This window comes from Monodelphis domestica, chromosome 4 (assembly GCF_027887165.1).
Source record: "Monodelphis domestica isolate mMonDom1 chromosome 4, mMonDom1.pri, whole genome shotgun sequence".
Classification (NCBI taxonomy): domain Eukaryota; kingdom Metazoa; phylum Chordata; class Mammalia; order Didelphimorphia; family Didelphidae; genus Monodelphis; species Monodelphis domestica.
In genome coordinates, this window is record NC_077230.1 from 354197105 (window position 1) to 354215347 (window position 18243).

The 18243-nt window shown below is 36.9% G+C and overlaps 2 protein-coding genes across 2 annotated transcripts; both read right to left on the reverse strand.

Annotated features, from left to right (window-relative positions):
• Positions 1-1844: 1844 nt before the first annotated feature.
• Positions 1845-2815, reverse strand: LOC100022823 (olfactory receptor 52H1-like). The gene has a single exon (XM_001374513.4). The coding sequence runs from the start codon at positions 2790-2792 to the stop codon at positions 1845-1847; it is 948 nt and encodes a 315-aa protein (XP_001374550.4). The 5' UTR covers positions 2793-2815.
• Positions 2816-14917: 12102 nt separating this feature from the next.
• Positions 14918-15865, reverse strand: LOC100022852 (olfactory receptor 52H1-like). Its single transcript, XM_001374530.4, has one exon. The coding sequence runs from the start codon at positions 15863-15865 to the stop codon at positions 14918-14920; it is 948 nt and encodes a 315-aa protein (XP_001374567.3).
• Between the last annotated feature and the right edge of the window lie 2378 nt (positions 15866-18243).

Consider the following 18243-nt stretch of genomic DNA (forward strand, 5'->3'; position numbering starts at 1 on the left):
TCTGCCTTCCAGAGTTTCTGTAAGGAACAAATGAAAGAATATTTATAAAGTGCTTAGTATAGTCCTTGACATGTTAGATACTACATAAATGTTATTTATTATTTTTTCTTTATTATAAGGGATCACTCTCTGGGATGATGTAGAATGAAGAATATGGTTGGAAATGCAATAAATATAAAACAAAAATATCAATAAAATCTATATTTAAAGTTGCTATGGGATTTATGAAGTAGGGAACATGGGATGGCAAAGAGAGCCAAAACATCTGTATATTAATGCTACTTTCTGATTTCCCAATGCTGAATTCAATTGAGTGGGCAATAGAAATTAAGAAGCTGAGAATAAGAGAAAGACTTTTTGGACTATATCATGTTTATTTCTAGACTTGATGAATTTGAGATGATAGCCTGAAATCCAAACAAAGATAACAGAATTTATTTTGATTATTTTTTAAATTATTTTTTCACACTAAATAGTGATTTACTTACCCTCCTGTTCACCCCCATCATTTAAAAAAGGAAATAAACACTTTGTAAAAAAAGCTGCATAATGAAGTCAAATAAACTCCACAATGTTGAAATTCAGAAATATTTCATTCACACCCTGAGTCCACATCTCTGTCAGGATATGATTATCATACTTTGTTATTAATCTTCTGGAATGATAGTTGGTCATTGCAATGATCAGAGTTCTTAACAGTTTCAAAATTATTTGTCACAATGATGTTTTAGTGTATAAATGACTCTCCTAGTTGTGTTCATTTTGGGGGGTATCATTTCATGAAAGTATTCTCAGAATTCTCTGAAAACATCTTTTTAAAAACATTTCTTATGGCATATGCCAATCACTAGGTATTCCCTTAACTTCACATAATGCAATTGTTCATCTGTTCCTCAATTCATGGGCAGCCTTTTAGTTTCCAATTCTTTTCTATTATGAAAAGAAGCTACTCTAAATATTTTTGTGCACGAGTCCTTTTCCTCTTTCTTAGAAGATTACAGAAGTTAGAGAGAACATCTGAAATTGTCTAGTCTAACCCCTCTTTGAATAACTGGTGATGGTGAGAAACAAGGAATTTAATAAACTTATTTAAGACTAAGATAATAACTAGTAGAGTCAAAAACTGAACATAGATTTGAGGGTTTTGTTTATTTACTATAAATTCAATGTTTGTCTGATTCTACTAAAGCATGCTTCTAATGTTATATCGTTAACATCTAAGCTGTATATTGGAACTCAAGTGAGATGTCAAAGTGAGACATAGAGATTAAGAAGTATTTGCATGAAGGTAACCTTAAATGATGAGAATGAATGGACTCTAAGGGAAAGAATATAGAACCCAAAGACAATATGGTTTAAAGAGAAGATCTTAGGGCTGATGAAGAGGTAGAAATAGAGCCCAAGAAAGAATCATTACTCCTCATTTGTGAGTTTTTGCTGATTCCAGGTTCTTAGTAGTCATTTGTTCCTCTCAAAAAATAACCATGCAATTTAAATTCTGCCATCAAGGATTTGATACTTCTGAAGTTCCACAAATCAGTCAATATCATTTATTTATCTACTTCAGAAGTATTTAGCATATAATTTACTGACTCTTTATTATGTCCTTGGTCCTGTGCAGTGGAAGACCTAGCCAGGTGAATAAAAGATGACAGATGAATTAAATTGAATTGGACTGGATGGAATCCCTTCCTCTAGGGAACCTGCAATCTAAGAGAAGATTTAAAATGTTCTCTTTATGCTCATAGTATCAGGTAGGATCTAGCAATTAATAAATGGCTATTCTACAGTGTAGTTTCTTGCTAGTACCTCATTATACACTCCCCCTGATTCACAGTTACAGGTCACTGGGTTCCTTTTGGAGAGAACAAGATGATGATTTTGTCTCTTATTTGCTTTGTCTTCACTCCATAGACAATAGGGTTGAGGGCTGGTGGGATTACTATGTAGAGGTTGGCAAACATGATGTGGAAGGTTCGAGGAACATTGTGTCCAAATCGGTGGGCAAGGATGGAGAAGAAGGCTGGCGTGTAAAACATAAGGATGACACAGACATGAGAACCACAGGTCCCCAATGCTTTCTGACGGGCATCATGAGATGGGAGGCGGAAGACAGCATGGAGGATAAGTGTGTAAGAGACAGCAATCAACACTACATCTGATATTACAGTCATAATAGGCACAGCAAAGCCATACCAGATGTTGATGGAGATGTCAGCACAGGAGAGGCGGGCCACACCAATGTGTTCACAATATGTGTGAGGGATGGTCCGTGTCTGGCAGAAGGGCAGGCGCTTCAACAAGAAAACATCTGGAAGAATGATGCAGAAGCTTCGAAAGCAGATGCCTACTATGATCTTGATGATGGCTTGTGGAGTCAGGATGGTGCTATATCTCAGTGGGGAACAGATGGCCACATAACGGTCAAATGCCATGGCCAGCAGAATGGCTGAGTCTAAAACAAAGCTGTAATGGAGGAAGAACATCTGAGTGAGGCATCCAGAGAAGGTGATCTCCCTGGCTCCAAACCAGAAGATGCTGAGAGTTTTGGGAACACCAGCTGTGGACAGGATCAGATCAGTGGAAGCCAGGAGGGAGAGGAAGAAGAACATGGGCTCATGGAGGCTGCGCTCCATGATGATGAGGTACAGCAAGACTGAGTTTCCTACTACAGCTATGAGATAAATGACACAGAAGGGAATGCCAATCCAGATGTGGAACTGTTCTAGCCCTGGAATCCCCACCAGGATGAAGATATCTGGGTTGTAGCCACTCAAGTTAAATGTGACCATTGTGATATGGTTTCTGATAGCCTTGGAAGCCCTGGAAACAAACATAATTATTAATAATTCTGACTAAGTTATTCTTGTCTTTAATTCCTCCAAACTTACCTCCATTTTCAATACAAGGATTGAATCCTCCCAAAACCATTTACTATGCTTTCTTACTAGATATTTTCTCCTCTCTTCCCTTTAGCAATACCACTATTTCCCATGTTTTTCTCTCAAATGGCACTTCCACTATTAAATATCTTTTTGTTGTTGTTGTTGTTATCTTCACTAGCACATTCTTTTTCCTGAGACCTTAAAGTGAGTATTCATTACCATTTGTGCTAGAATACCTTGTCTTTCTCTATTAAAATGTGAGGTTTTTGAGAGAGGGACCTGTATTTTATCTTGGATTTGTATCCCCAGTATTTAACCAGTGCCTGAAACATAGCAAATACATAATAAAAGCTCACTCAAGGATGCCCACATGTTTATACACAGTCTTTGTCTCCTCGGGTTCTAACCACAAGTTCTCAGTCCAAATCTCCTGTGCCCTGTCTAGTCAGCAAGAATCCCTGAATTGTATTTGGGAATGAGTTTACTAGTCCTAGAGAGACTTCCCCAACCTTATCTTTAGCATGTGGCTTGTCTGGATTTACCATTTTTTTTCTTCCAAAATTGAAGAAGAGCAAAAGTGAAAGAATAAGGTGGAGAAAGACAGCTTGGGGGGGGGCGGTGAGAGAAGGATATAGAGACATATATGTAAAGAAAAATCAAAGGAGGAGGAGGAGGAGAATAAAGAGAAAAAGGAAGGGGAGAAGAAGGAAGGAGAGAGGAGAAGAGAGGGAGAGAAGAGGAGAGAAGGAGGTAGAGAGACAGAAAGAGAAAGAGGAAATAGATAAAGATAGATGGAGAAGAGACAGAGACAAAAGTAGAGAAAGAAAGAGAAAGAAAAAAGGAGAGAGAGAGAGAGAGAGAGAGAGAGAGAGAGAGAGAGAGAGAGAGAGAGAGAGAGAATGGACTAGTAAAAACAGAAGAGTCAAAGAGATAATGGCAGATGTGCTTCCTTACCTCAGTACACAGGAACGATTCACTTAATCTCAAGAAAGGGTTGGAAGGATCCTCAGAGATAATTTAATCCAACTCTAGGCAAAAATATATTTTAAAATACCCCAGTTAGTGGTCATCTAGCCATCACTACAAGACTTCCTGGAATATGGAACTGACTCCTTCCAAAGGAAAATCATGTCTTTGAAAAGCATGATTTTTTAGGAAATTTTTCTAAAAGTTAATCTTCAATCTTAAATTACAACTCCCTCTCCCCCACCCCACCTTGCTCCTAGAAGAACAAATCAAATCTCTCTTCAAATACTCAAAATAATATTGCTAAAGTATTTTTCCTAAATCTCTTCTCTAGGCTAAATGTTCTGAATGCCTTTCTTTTAGTCAAGTAAATGCAGCATCTGTGAAGTGTCAGGCACTGTGCTAAGCATTGGTGATACAAAAGATAGGAAAAAAAACCTGTTCCTTCCCTCAAGGAATTTATATTCTAGACAGCAGACAAACAACTATGTACAAACAAGATACATACAGTATAAATGAAAAACTATCAATAATGGCACTGACATGATTAAGATAGAATAGGAAATATTCCTTGTAGAAAGTGAGATTTTAGTTGGTACTTGAAAGAACCCAGAAAGAGATGAGAAAGAAGACTATTCTAGTCATGAGGGACAGAGATGCAATGACTTGTGCAAGGAACATCATATGGAGGACAGTGTCACAGATTGCAGTGTATATATAGGGAAAGAAAGTATAAAAAGTCTGAATAGGAAGAAAAGAGATAGGTTATGAAAGGCTTCAAAACTAAAAGGAATTTTGTTTGATCATTTAGGTAATAGGAAACTATTTGAGTGTACTGAATGAGTTGGTGGAGTGGGATAGGGAAGGCAACATCATCAAACTTGTGTTTTAGGCAGTTTAATTTGACTTCTGGGAGGAGGATAGACTGGGGAGGGGAGAAACTCGGGGCAGGGAGACCAACAATAATAGTAGTATGATAGTTCAGACATGAAGTGATGATGGCTTTTACCAGGGTGATGTCAGCATCAGAGGGAAGAAAGTGTATAGGGATAAAAGAGATGTTCTAAAGATAGAATTATCAGGATTTGGCAACTGATTAAATAGGGTTGAGTTTGAGAGAGAGTAAGGAGTAAAGATATACCCTAGATTGGGATCCTGGGTGGCTGGGAAAATGAGGATACCCTGGATAGCAATAAGGAAGTTAAGAAGAGGAGGATACTTTGGGAAGATAGGGTGGGCATTCCTATTTGAATGCTCTCAATTCCACACCCACTCTTCATGTACAAGTTGGCACATGCTCTATAGTATGTATGCTTTAGAGAGTTATTTAGATCTTTGAGAAGTTATGACTAGCCCAGGGTCACATAGCTCAAATATGGAATTTATATATCTAAAAGAGTGTACTGGAGTCACTCAGCTCAAGAGAGCCAGTGATTAAAATTTCAAAGTAAACATTTACACCCCAGAATCAGCGGGGCATGATGTTTTTTGTTTGTTTATTTGTTTGTTTGTTTTTAACCCTTACCTTCTGTCTTGGAGTCAATACTGTGTATTGACTTCAATGCAGAAGAGTGGTAAGGGCTAGGCAATGGGGGTTAAGTGACTTGTCCAGGGTCACACAGCTGGGAAGTGGCTGCGGTCAGATTTTCATGATGCTGTTTTGTTGATTGCTTAGACTTTAGAAAGCAATAGAGAAAAAGCTAATAATGTAGATTAAAGTTGAAAGTGTGCCATGTATGCATTTTTTTTTCTTTTTTGAGCTGGTTATTAAACATTTACCAGAATACTTTTGTATACATGCACACACATACAGATACCATACCTGTAAGTACTGTATGTATAAGTAAATATATAGTTTTATATACATGCTTAAAAGACCCTAAGGCTACTACCTGACAATTAAGGGAAGAAGAATCAGGCCTTTGAGCTAGAAGAAATTCTAAGAAAGTTTAATTCAATTTCTTCTTTTTACAGATGGAATTGGTCGAAAGTCAGGCAAGGAACCAGAAATAGCAAGGATGGGAACCTCCATCCACTGAATAAAGCCAAAGCTCTTTTTTCCTATTCTTGCTTGTCCACCCCCTACTTTTTAATTGTGTGTACCTGAGAGGCTGCGACCCCTTCCAACTGGCTTCCCTGTTCTCTGCTCCCTGTTGCTCATGCCATAGATATTTCTCTGGAATTCTGATGGCAAAAAGAAACCAGAATCAGTTGGCAGAAGTTGAAGACTGGATCTATCTTCTCTTATTTCCCCCTCATACTCAGAACCTTTCCCCAGAGCCTTAACGCTAGCTCTGCTTTCAGACATCCACTATCTGATAGCACTTACCCTATGAGGCTCTGGACCCGGTACATGGTCAGAGGATAGAAACTTAGAGGGAGCACATAACTATGCTTCAAGGAGAGGGCAGGCACAGGGCTATTTATGCTTCCTTATTCCCTGGGATATAAGGAGAAATAAGTTAGTGTTGAGACTCCTGAGACCCTTGGGAGTTCAGGCCATAAGAAATCAGACAAATTAACCACTTGTTTGCTCCTGCATCTATCATAGCTCAAGAGAACCAGAGAGTGGAGATAACTGGGTCCCAGAAAGATATCCATCTGCCTGGGCCAGAATATATAAACATCCTGAGAAAACCACTTCAGGCACCCCAAAATTATGGTTGTTTAGAAAATACTTTTTACTACTCTTCAGACTCCACATTATGTTTGGGCACCACTGAGTCCTAGGAAGTGTTAGTGTATGTTCAAAAATGCCAAGTATTTAGATCTAATATTGACCTTAGAAGTCATCTTGCCCAATTCTTTAATTTCAGAGATGAGGAAACTGGCCCAAAGTGCTAAGATGGCTTGTCAAAAGCCTCACAAGAAATAAGTAGAGGAATCCTAATTAAAACTAGGTTCTACTGACTCCAAATTCAGCACTCTTTCCTCTTTTCTGAGTGTGAGCAATGTAACTATGATCTGGTGTGTAATTTCTATTTGTGTTTTTCTGAAAATTACATAATGTATTTGAAATATTTCCATACACATGTTTATCTTGGTATATTTGTGTGCATGTTTACTGTATATGTTTGAATGCATGATGCTAATCATGGCACCTACCTCATAGAGTTGCTGTGAGGATCAAATAAGATAACACATGAAAGTAAATTATTGGGGCAACTAGGTGACTCCATATATTGAGAGACAGACCCAGAGATAGGAAGTCCTGGGTTCAAATTTAGCCTCGTACACTTTATATCTGTGTGACCCTGGGCAAGTCACTTAAACCTCATTGCCTAGCCTTTACTGCAATTCTGCCTTAGAACCAACATAAAGCATTAATTCTAAGATGGAAGTTAGAGGTCTTAAAAAGTTGCAAACTTTAATGAACTATATAAATTTGAACTATTATATTATTATTACTAACATTAATTTTTATTTTTTACCATTCAGACAGAAACAATCCTTGGACAAACTATTAATCTGTTATTCTTTTATATTCAGCATTTTGTGGATTATTGGACAGGTGGAGAAAATAACTGTTTTGGAAGTTGAACCAGTGTGTATTTATAAGCTCACTGAAAACACTCTCTGAATTAATATTTGCTTTGATACTGTGTCCCAAAGTCTATGGGACTTTTCCTTCTGATTTGCAGCTGAAACTTCCCATATGGACAGTCTCCCCATTGAAATGTGTACTTCTTGATTGTAAAGGTTGTCTCATTTTTCTATTCATATTACTGTTGCTTGACACAATGCTTCTCACATAGTAAGTGATTTTAAATATTTAATTCATATATTTATTCTACAGCTGTAGTGGAAAACAGGACCTCAAGGATTATTGGAACCTCATTCTTTCCCCCCACAATTTGATCTTCCCATCTAAGGTCTTGGTATTTTCAAAGTTTCTTGTTTCATGGAGCTTGGAGATTATGAGTTAAAATGATGATGATGATGATGATGATGTATTTGGGGTAGAGCTATCTGAATGTGTGTTTGTGTGTATTCTAGAGAGCAATGGAATATATATATATATATGTATGTATATATACATGCATATATTTAGGGTAATGAGTTATATATATATATATATATATATATATATATATATATATATATATATAATTCAGGGAAATTGGGTGAGAACTTAGCAAAGTCGAGCCTAGAAGTTCAAGAGAAGATGGTACCAGATCCCCTGGATGACTGACCCTTAGGTAAAGTCAACTGAGTACTGATCTAGGCAGCCATGGGTCCATGGGGCATGTGGAGAGAGAAAAAGGCTCTATCCCAGTTAACCTAAATGAATCTATCTTTCTGGCCTCAGTTCCACATAATCCCCTTAATTTACCCTTTAACCTGGCTGATCTTTCTTGTTTCCAGACCTTCCTAACATTCTTCACATCATTCCCTAAGACTGGAATAGCCTTTTCCATTCTTACAATTTTCCCAAGTTTTATTATTGCTTCAGCATTTAGATCATCTGATTCATCTATAAACTATGGATACCCCATTCCCCAAATACTCCAGCCAACATAAATCTGGAATTAGAAGAGACATTATTAAACATCTAGTCCAAGCCCTACCTGCAGCAGAATCCCCTGTATCACTCCTTTGGAATTTCCAAGAGTAAGGACAATCTATCTCTCTAAAGAAGGCCTTCAGGAACTACCTTCTGAAGCACTCCATTCATTTTTTTTAAAGATCTAAGAACTGAGAAGTAGTTTGTTTGCTTTTTTTTTCCTTACCTCCTAGCAACTTCAACCTACTTCTCCTGTTTGTGTCTTGTGGGACCCAGTAGAACAAATCTAATCTTCTGTCTATATGGAAGCTCTTCAGTTATTTAAAGACAGTTTTTACCTCCTTAACTTTACCCTTAAGTCTTCTCCATTTTCAATTATATCAACTGATCCTCCTATCACACCTGACCCTGAACACCCAAGTTGCCCTATTCCAATTAGTCAAAACCTTCTTCAAATCAAAGGATCACAGAACTATAAGGGACATCACATCTTCTAGTCTGATTCTCTCATTCTGCAGATGAGGGTTGGCTAAGTGATACTTAAATGTACTCCATGAACAATCTTCCAAAAGGAAATTTAATAAACTCTTTCCATTCATCCCTCCAGAAACCTGGAGTTTAAGAACTCCTCCCATTTGCAATATTCCTCTGTAACTTCCTCTTCCTGGCTATTAACTCTTGAGCTGAAGATTTATTTTCTTTGCAGTGGGACCGGGCAGGATAGAAATGTTAGAAAAGAGGAGAAAATAAGGAAGTCAGAGAAATAATGGTCACAGTCAAATTAGAAGACACCTTCCTTAGGATGCTTGCTTTTTACAAATAAGGGAACTAGTCAAAAGGTTTAGGAAACAGAGCAATGATCCCCCTGGTGATTTAGCAGTTTTTACATCTGATGTCAGCAGATAAATTATAAAAACTTAGTGGTAAAAGAAGTGCTGAATTTAAAAACTGTCACCTGGCATAATTCCTTACATGTCCTTATTTGTCCTGTGCTAGTTTGGCTTCTCAGCATCTCTAGTCAGCTGTCTTCTCAAATGGGTTGCAGCTCTAAATCTATGACACTGAGATGGCAGGAATCTGCCACAAAAATTGAGCTGAACACTTCTCTCTATAACAAACTACAACATGGGTAAAAACCAGCAGATGGCAGTAGGAATGAGCAGGAGCCCCCAAACCAATGGAGCCAAACCATACCTGAAATGGGAAGATGATAGAAGAAAATAGCAATAGATCAGGAAAGAAAGTACAAGCATCCCTTCTACATCATGGGGGTGAGGGGCTCAGCACTTCAAACTGCCAAGTCCTCATAATTTTTTTGGCTTTTACGTCTTTTTGCAAATTTTAAATATTTGAACTTTTTAAAAATTGCATATATTTTATAGTATTAAAAACAAAATATATTAATATTATATATTACATATTTTTTGCATTTCTGAGTTTCTAAACTTTTTCTGTGTCATCTGCTGGCTTTTGTGTGTCATCTGTGGTTTCCACAAAACTCTCCCCAAATTCCCATTTAGTTTATTACTCTGATCCCATAATATAGCAAAACCAGATGAGAAAATTGCAATGTGGAAGGGATAACTGTATGTTTGTTCTTTAAACATCACTTTATGAAGTGCCTACTCTGTGTCATTCACTACATCAAGTATTTTGAAAAAAAGTGATGTAGTAATACTACTGTGTGCATAGAATGTACTATAATAATTATAAAACTGCACTGACTATTGGGCCCCCCAGTATCTGGTCACATTTTTTGATATTATGTCAAGTTAAGTCATCAAGTGCTTTGATTAAACATCTTTCATCTTAGTTTATCATGTCCTTCGAGACCAGAAGATCTAGGACAAGAAAGCACAATGATAGAGATCCTTGCTAAAGTTTTGATGGCTTTTGACCTAAAAAAGTGCATCTTAGCTGAGATAGTTTTTTGGGGACTCTTGTGCAATGTGGTACTGCAATTATGATCATATAAATACTTTTTTTGGTACCAAATCTGAAGAACTGAGCAATATATTATGTATATCATTTATTGTAGCTAGGATAAAAAGATCTTTTTTTTTTCCCAAAGGAGAACAATGTGATAGGAAATAGTAACCTCAGGAAATTTCAGGAAGGAAAAAAAAGGGAGATTTCTCAGTACCTGCAACCCACCTCCAATCCCTTATAATATTTCTGTCTTCTAGAATGAATCTCTGAAAATTGGTAAACCTCACATTCTTAATGAAATTTAAAAGCAAAATATTTTAAAAATTAAATATTTAAAATGTCAAAACAAAATGTTCCATGCTAAATAATCATCTGCTATCATTTTTCACTCACAGGATGTTTCTATTTACAGCTGGAAAGCCAAAATCACTTTAGAGACCATCTAGTTTGCCTTCCCCACTTTATTGATGAATGAAAAGAGGCCATGAAAAATTAGATGACTTGCTCAAATTCATACAGGTCACAAGTAGAGTAGGTATTCATGATCAAGGTTTCAGAGTCTAAAACTGATAATGAAATGTAATGAAAAGTATGTCATCCTTCTTATCTCTCAATACAAGTTATCAAGTGCAAAAGCCAGTTCAGACTTACAACCATCTAACTTTGCAAATATGCCTTTGTATGAAAGTTTTCTCAAGAATACCCTTTAGCATATACAGAGAGAAACTGCTAAGTAGAGAATGAAGTAGAGTCAATGTAGCATGATGGAAAGAGTAGTTGATTCAGAATCAGAAGACAAATCAAGAATATCAAGATCAGCTAATTTTAAATTTCTCTTGACATGGTTATTAGAATGGAAAAGAATGTTGCTAAAATAGCTACCTAGACTTTAACCAAACATTTCACATGGTCTCTTTTGCTACCTTTATAATAACACAGAGAGATCTAGGATAGATCTTTGAATGACTAGGTCAAAAGAGTAAGACACTCAAAGGACTATGTCAACATTAAGTAGGTCTCTAAAAGAGAGACATAGGGATCTGTGTATAGCCTGGGGTTGTGTGAAGATGAGATTAACTCTTCCCTACCCATATTTAGATAGAAGTCTATACATCCCACTTACATTTGAGTAGGGGAGGTCTGTGACCCAAGTGTGCCATAGTGGGCGATGAATCAGAATGGACTGACTGCTCCTTGGGCAGTTCTAAACAAAGCTTTAGCTATAATTGGTCCATGTAAAATGGAAGGAAGTCACAGGAAGTGACAAAGGAATGGTCTTTAAAAATGCTAAGAACTTCCTGTGAAGAAGTCTTTCATCTCTGACAGAGGCCCCTCTCCCATCAAGGTGATCAGTTTCACACATTCTTCAACCTGGCATTTTTTCTTTAGTGCCAGCCTCTGTCATCTTCAACTTGACCTTGACCTTGGAGAGCTCTGACTGAGGACCTCAGACTGCTTCTACTTTCCTTATAACTACCTCCTGGGGTGAGTGAAAAAGGCTGACTCCTTTCCTGGATTTTTCTGAAGGGACTAGCCTCAGGAAAGGCTTACCCTCTTGACAGAGGCTTCCTGCATCCCCAGGTCCTCTGCTCAAGACTGAGGCCCCTCCAGCTAAGGACTAATTAGCCCTGCCTGGGTTGAGCCAGGTGTTGGAGCAAAATATTTAGTGTGTAGGTTATATATCTTACCCTAATCCTCTCTCTGAGTTTCTTATTTTTCACTCTTTCTACATTTTGTAAATAAATTGCTAAAAAAAATTTCATTTTGGAATTGATTAAATTCCTGGTGACCTTACTCTTAAATAATTTAGTCAAACCTTTTATAGTAACTCTTACATTCTGTCTTTTACAGTTGATTAACATTTAAAAAATTAATCAAAATAAATATTTATATTTTTTAATTAATGATTTACATGAAACTATAGATCCATATTTATTCAAATTTTCAGATGAAACAAAACTGGGTGACATAGATAGTATATCAGAATCAGAAGCATAAATATATGTTAAACAACTAAAAGGTTGAATCAAATTTAATGGTAGTGAATTTGATGAGATCAAATGTAAAGTCATATATTTGGATTAAAGAAAATCAATTTCACAAGTATGGAGGATATATGGCTAGAAAAAATTATTCTCAGTAATAATAGGTCTCTCTTCATATTTCCCAGATGGTGTATCCTATTTGCATTATTGTAGTGACAGAATTATGAATTATAAATTATATTATGTTCACTTTGTTATAATGGCAAGATAAATGAATTGTTCTCCTATAGCATATTGTTGAGTTGTGTGTATTAACTGAGTTTCCTCTGTGATCCTAGATGTAAAAAATCTGCCATTGTAAATGTGAGAAGACATATCCTAACCTTCTCTGAATTCCTAACTACAATATATACAATATATACATATCAGTTGTATGTTTATGAAAGGTTTTGAGGCAAAAGGGACTTTTCAGTCTATCAAGAATAACCCCCTTTGGATGTAGACTCTAAATGATCACCCTGGTGCAAATATCAATAAAATGGAAATAGATCTTGATCAATGACACATGTAAAACCCAGTGGAATTGCTCATTGGCTAAGGGAGGGGAGTAAGAGGAAGGGAGGGAAAGAACATAATTCATGTACCATGGGAAAATACTCTAAATTAATTAATTAAATAAATGTAAATAAAACATAAGATGATAGAAATTAAGAATTTAAGAATAAGAGAAAGATTTTTTTGGGACATATGATGTGTTTATTTTTAGACTTAATGAGTTTAAAGTTATAAAAAACCCAAACAGAGATAATAACATTTATTTTGATTATTTTTAAAGTCATCATCATCATTATTATTAAATTATTCTACACGCTGAGTCGACTTCTCTGTCAAGAAGGCATTATCATACCTCATTTTCAAAACTCTGGAATAATATTTAGTTATGGCATTAATCAGAGTTCTTAGGGGTTTCAAAATTATTTGTCTTCAAAATGATGTTTTTATTGTGTTAATTATTCTCCAAGTTTTGCTCAAATTTCTTAGTATCATTTCATGAAAATCTCAGAATCTTCTGAAAACTTATTTTTATTTCTTATGGCACATACCAATCATGAGATAATGCATTAAATTCATATATTGCAATTCATTCAGTCATTCCTCATTTGATGAGAACCCCTTAAGTTTCCAATTCTTTATAAAAAGAAGTTAAATTAATTTTTTTTGGTACACATGGGTTCTTTCCCTCTTTTATAGATGATTGCAGAATTATAGAGAACATTTGAGGTCATCTAGTCTAACCCCATTTTAATAAGTTGAAATAGCGAGAGAACAAATATTTAACTGACTTATATAAGACTGCTGTGATAACAACTAGTAGAATCAGGCACTTAGTACAGGTTTTGGGGGTTTTTTTTGTTTACTATAAATCCAGAGTTTGTCTGGTTGCTACAAGGACATTGTTATGATAAAAATTCTCTGGAGACTGTACATTAATTTATAATATTTATTAGTAAAGGTTGGAGAGAAAGTGGAAGATCACATGATCATCTGACTCTGCCTAAGAATTGCTTTCATACTTCTACACCTTGTGCTCCAAGATCAGTTCAAGCTTTTATATGCCAAATGGTAAAACACTCCAGAAAAGGGACAGAAAGCAGCAAGTGTCCAGTAAGAGAGAGAGAGGGCTCTTTTATAAAGCCACTTTTTGCCACTCCTGAGACTCTCTGTTTGGACATGCTTAACCTCAGTCCAGGTCTGAGTCTTGGCTTATGAATACACCAACCACTGAATGGGAACTTCTGCCAGCCCCTTCCATATTCCAGGACACCATGTCAGGATAGCAGGTAACCACACAGATCTCTGGAGTTCTCCCATGGTACACGTGCATTGCCAGTTAAAGGTTGGGTCTATTACCAACCAAGAATGGGTTTTCAAATGGAATAAGGGAATGAAATTTATCTTGACTTCACACAGCATGCTTCTAATGTGATATCTTGTCAGCAACTAAGCTGTGATGTTGGAACTCAAATGTGATATCAAGGTGAGATAGAGATTAAGAGGTATTTGTATAAAGGTAAACTTGAGTGATGAATGGATGGGCACTAAAGGAATGAATATAGTACTCAGACAATAATGTTTAAAGAGAAGAATGATTCCAGGGTTAGGAAATAGCCACAGTCAAGAGGAAGAAATAGAGCCCAAGAAAGAATCAGATTACTCCTCATTTGTCAGTTTTTGCTAATTCCAGGTTCCTTGTAGTCATTTGTTCCTATCAAAAAAAATGGCCATACAAATGAAATTCTGCCAGAAAGGATGTGACACTTCTGAAGTTCCACAAATCAGTCAATATCATTTATTTATTTATTTACTCCAGAAGTATTTAGCAAATATTTCACTGAATCTTTATTATATCCTTGGTCCTGTGCTGTAGAGCATCTACCTAGATGAATAAAATAAGACTGTTGAACTAAACTGAATTGGACTGGATGGAATCCTTTCCTTTAGGGAACCTGCAATCTAAGAGAAGATTTAAAATGTTCTCTTTATGCTCATAGTATCAGGTAGGATCTAGCAATTAATAAATGGCTATCCTACAGTGTAGTTTCTTACTAGTACCTCTTTATACACTCCTCCTGATTCACAGTTACAGGTCACTGGGTTCCTTTTGGAGAGAACAAGATGATGATTTTGTCTCTTATTTGCTTTGTCTTCACTCCATAGACAATAGGGTTGAGGGCTGGTGGGATTACTATGTAGAGGTTGGCAAACATAATGTGGAAGGTTCGAGGAACATTGTGTCCAAATCGGTGGGCAAGGATGGAGAAGAAGGCTGGCGTGTAAAACATAAGGATGACACAGACATGAGAACCACAGGTCCCCAATGCTTTCTGACGGGCATCATGAGATGGGAGTCGGAAGACAGCATGGAGGATAAGTGTGTAAGAGACAGCAATCAACACTACATCTGATATTACAGTCATAATGGGCACAGCAAAGCCATACCAGATGTTGATGGAGATGTCAGCACAGGAGAGGCGGGCCACACCAATGTGTTCACAGTATGTGTGAGGGATGGTTCGTGTCTGGCAGAAGGGCAGGCGCTTCAACAAGAAAATTACTGGGAAAATGATGAAGAAGCTGCGAAAGCAGATGCCTACTATGATCTTGATGATGGCTTGTGGAGTCAGGATGGTGCTATATCTCAGTGGGGAACAGATGGCCACATAACGGTCAAATGCCATGGCCAGCAGAATGGCTGAGTCTAAAACAAAGCTGTAGTGAATTAAGAACATCTGAGTGAGGCATCCAGAGAAGGTGATCTCCCTGGCTCCAAACCAGAAGATGCTGAGGGTTTTGGGAACACCAGCTGTGGACAGGATCAGATCAGTGGAAGCCAGGAGGGAGAGGAAGAAGAACATGGGCTCATGGAGGCTGCGCTCCATGATGATGAGGTACAGCAAGACTGAGTTTCCCACTACAGCTACGAGGTAAATGGCACAGAAGGGAATGCCAATCCAGATGTGGAACTGTTCTAGCCCTGGAATCCCCACCAGGACAAAGATATCTGGGTTGTAGCCACTCAAGTTAAATGTGACCATTGTGATATGGTTTTTGATAGCCTGGAAGCCTGGGAAATAGACATAATCATTAATAATTTTGACCAAGTAGGTTATTCTTGATTCCAGTTCCTTTAAACTTACCTCCCTTCCAATCCAAACTAGAGTTGAATCTTAAAAAAATATTTATTATACTTTATTCATGGATATTTTCTCATTTCTTACCTTCAGCAATATCACTATCCCATTTTTTCCCTCTCATGGCACTTTAACTACTAAATTTCTACTTATTCTCTTTGTCTGTTACCTTCACTGGCTCATTCTTTTCCCAAGATCTTGAAGTGGATATTGTTCACCTTTTGCCCTAGACACCTTTTCTTCTCTTTCTCTATTAATGTGTAAGTTTTTTGAGGGAAAGAAGTATATTTTATCTTGAATTTGTGACTCCAAATTTTAGCATAGTACCTGAAATATATAAATGGATAATCAATGCTCACACAAGACACCTGCATGTACACCCCTCTCCGTAAAAGCTCTAGCCACAAGTTCTCAGGCCAAGTCCCTCATTACCTGTCCAATCTGTTAAAGTTCCTGGTTTATATATAGGAATGAGTTTCTCAGTCCAAGGAAAGCTTCCCCAACCATATTCAGCCTGCAACTTTTCTAGATTTTGCTGTTTCCTCCTCCAAATTTCGAGAAGAGTAAAGAAAAAGGAGAGAGAGAGAGAGAATGTGGGGTGTGGAGGGGTAAGCAAGAAAGAGATAGACTAATACATAAAGAATAGAGATGATGCTAAAGAGGAGGAGGAAGGCAGAAAAAAGAGGAAATAGAGAGATCTGGGGCAGACATAGACAGATACAGCTAGTTGGTCAGAGACAGCGATTGAGTAAAAAAAGGAGAGAGAATGAGGGAAGGGAAGAGAGAGACAGAGAAAGAGACAGAGACAGATACAGAGTATGAGAGGCAGAGAGACAGAAATTTAGTCAGAGAGATAGGGAATAAACTTGAAGGAAAAGAGGTAAAAAAGATAGGAAGCATACCTGCTTCCTAACCTCAGTCCAAAAGGTAGCCTCACTTAATTTAAAAAATAGTTGGAAGGGTCCTCAGAGGTAATTTAATCCAACAACAGAAAAAAATCTATTTCAAAATATCCCCAATAAGTGGTCGTTCAGCCACCTATAAGATCTACAATGTGGAACTTACTACTTCCCAAGGCAATGAATTCTATCTTTGGATAGCATAAATTATTAGGAAGTTTTTCTATATTTATCTTAAATCTGCCTTTGAAACTCAATTATTTTCCCACTCTCATCTTGTTCCTAAGAGAATAAATTAATTCCTCTTCATGATATTTTCTTAAATTGAATTTTTTCATTATATGGAGAAATAATTTTTGACAATTGTTTTCTGACATTTTGTGATTCAGATTCTCTCCCTCTCTCTCTCCCTTACTCACTTCATCCCTCCCTCCCCAAGGCAGTAAATAGTCTTATATAGGTTATATCAGGGGTTTTTCACATTCTTCATGTCATACCTGAAGAAATATATCGCATAAACAATAAAAACACTCATGAAGGAAATAAAATGAAGATGTCATACCTTGATCTGTAATCAGATTCTACTAGTTATTTATTCGCTATGCATAGTGAATTTAAAAAAATTATGAATTCCTTGGGGTTATCTTAAAACCTTATTTTGCTGAAAACAGTCTAGTTTTTCTCAGTTGATTATCATATGGTATTTCTGTTACTGCATACACTGTTCTCATCGTTATTCTCACTTCGCTTTTCATAAGTTCATGTAGGTCTTTCCTGTAGGTTTTTCTGAACTCATCCTGTTCTCAATCCTTATGGCATAATTGTTTTCTATTACATTCATTTACCACAGCTTGTTCAGCTGTTCCCCAATTGATGGACACCCTCTGTTTCCTCTTTACCACAACAAATACAGTTGATAAAACATTTTGGTACAAGTAAGTCCTTTCCCCTTAAATAATATAGCAATAACATTTCTCCTAAATCCTTTCTCCAGGCTAAATGTCCCCAGTGCCCTCAAACAACCTTTAGTCAAGTCAACAATCATTCATTAAGCATTTGCTATGTGTCAAATAGTATTCTAAGCACTGGTGATACAAAGGAAGACAAAAAAAAAACAAACAAACTTGTTCCTTCTGTGAAGGAGTTCTAATAGGATATTCAACACACACACACACACACACACACACACACACACACACACACACACACACACACATATATATGATAGATAGAGCAGTGAGTAGAAGGTCTGGTGTGGAGGTTGGAGTTGGGTTCAAATCTGACCTCAGACACTCCTTAGTTTCTTAGTTGTGAGACTCTGGGCAAGTCAATTAACCCTATTTGCCTACCCCTTACTACTCATCTGTCTTGTTACCTAAATAG

What these genes read in the sequence shown, in the direction of transcription:
- LOC100022823 (XM_001374513.4), bottom strand. Translation starts at nt 2,792, where the DNA reads ATGGTCACATTTAACTTGAGTGGCTACAACCCAGATATCTTCATCCTG.
- LOC100022852 (XM_001374530.4), bottom strand. Translation starts at nt 15,865, where the DNA reads ATGGTCACATTTAACTTGAGTGGCTACAACCCAGATATCTTTGTCCTG.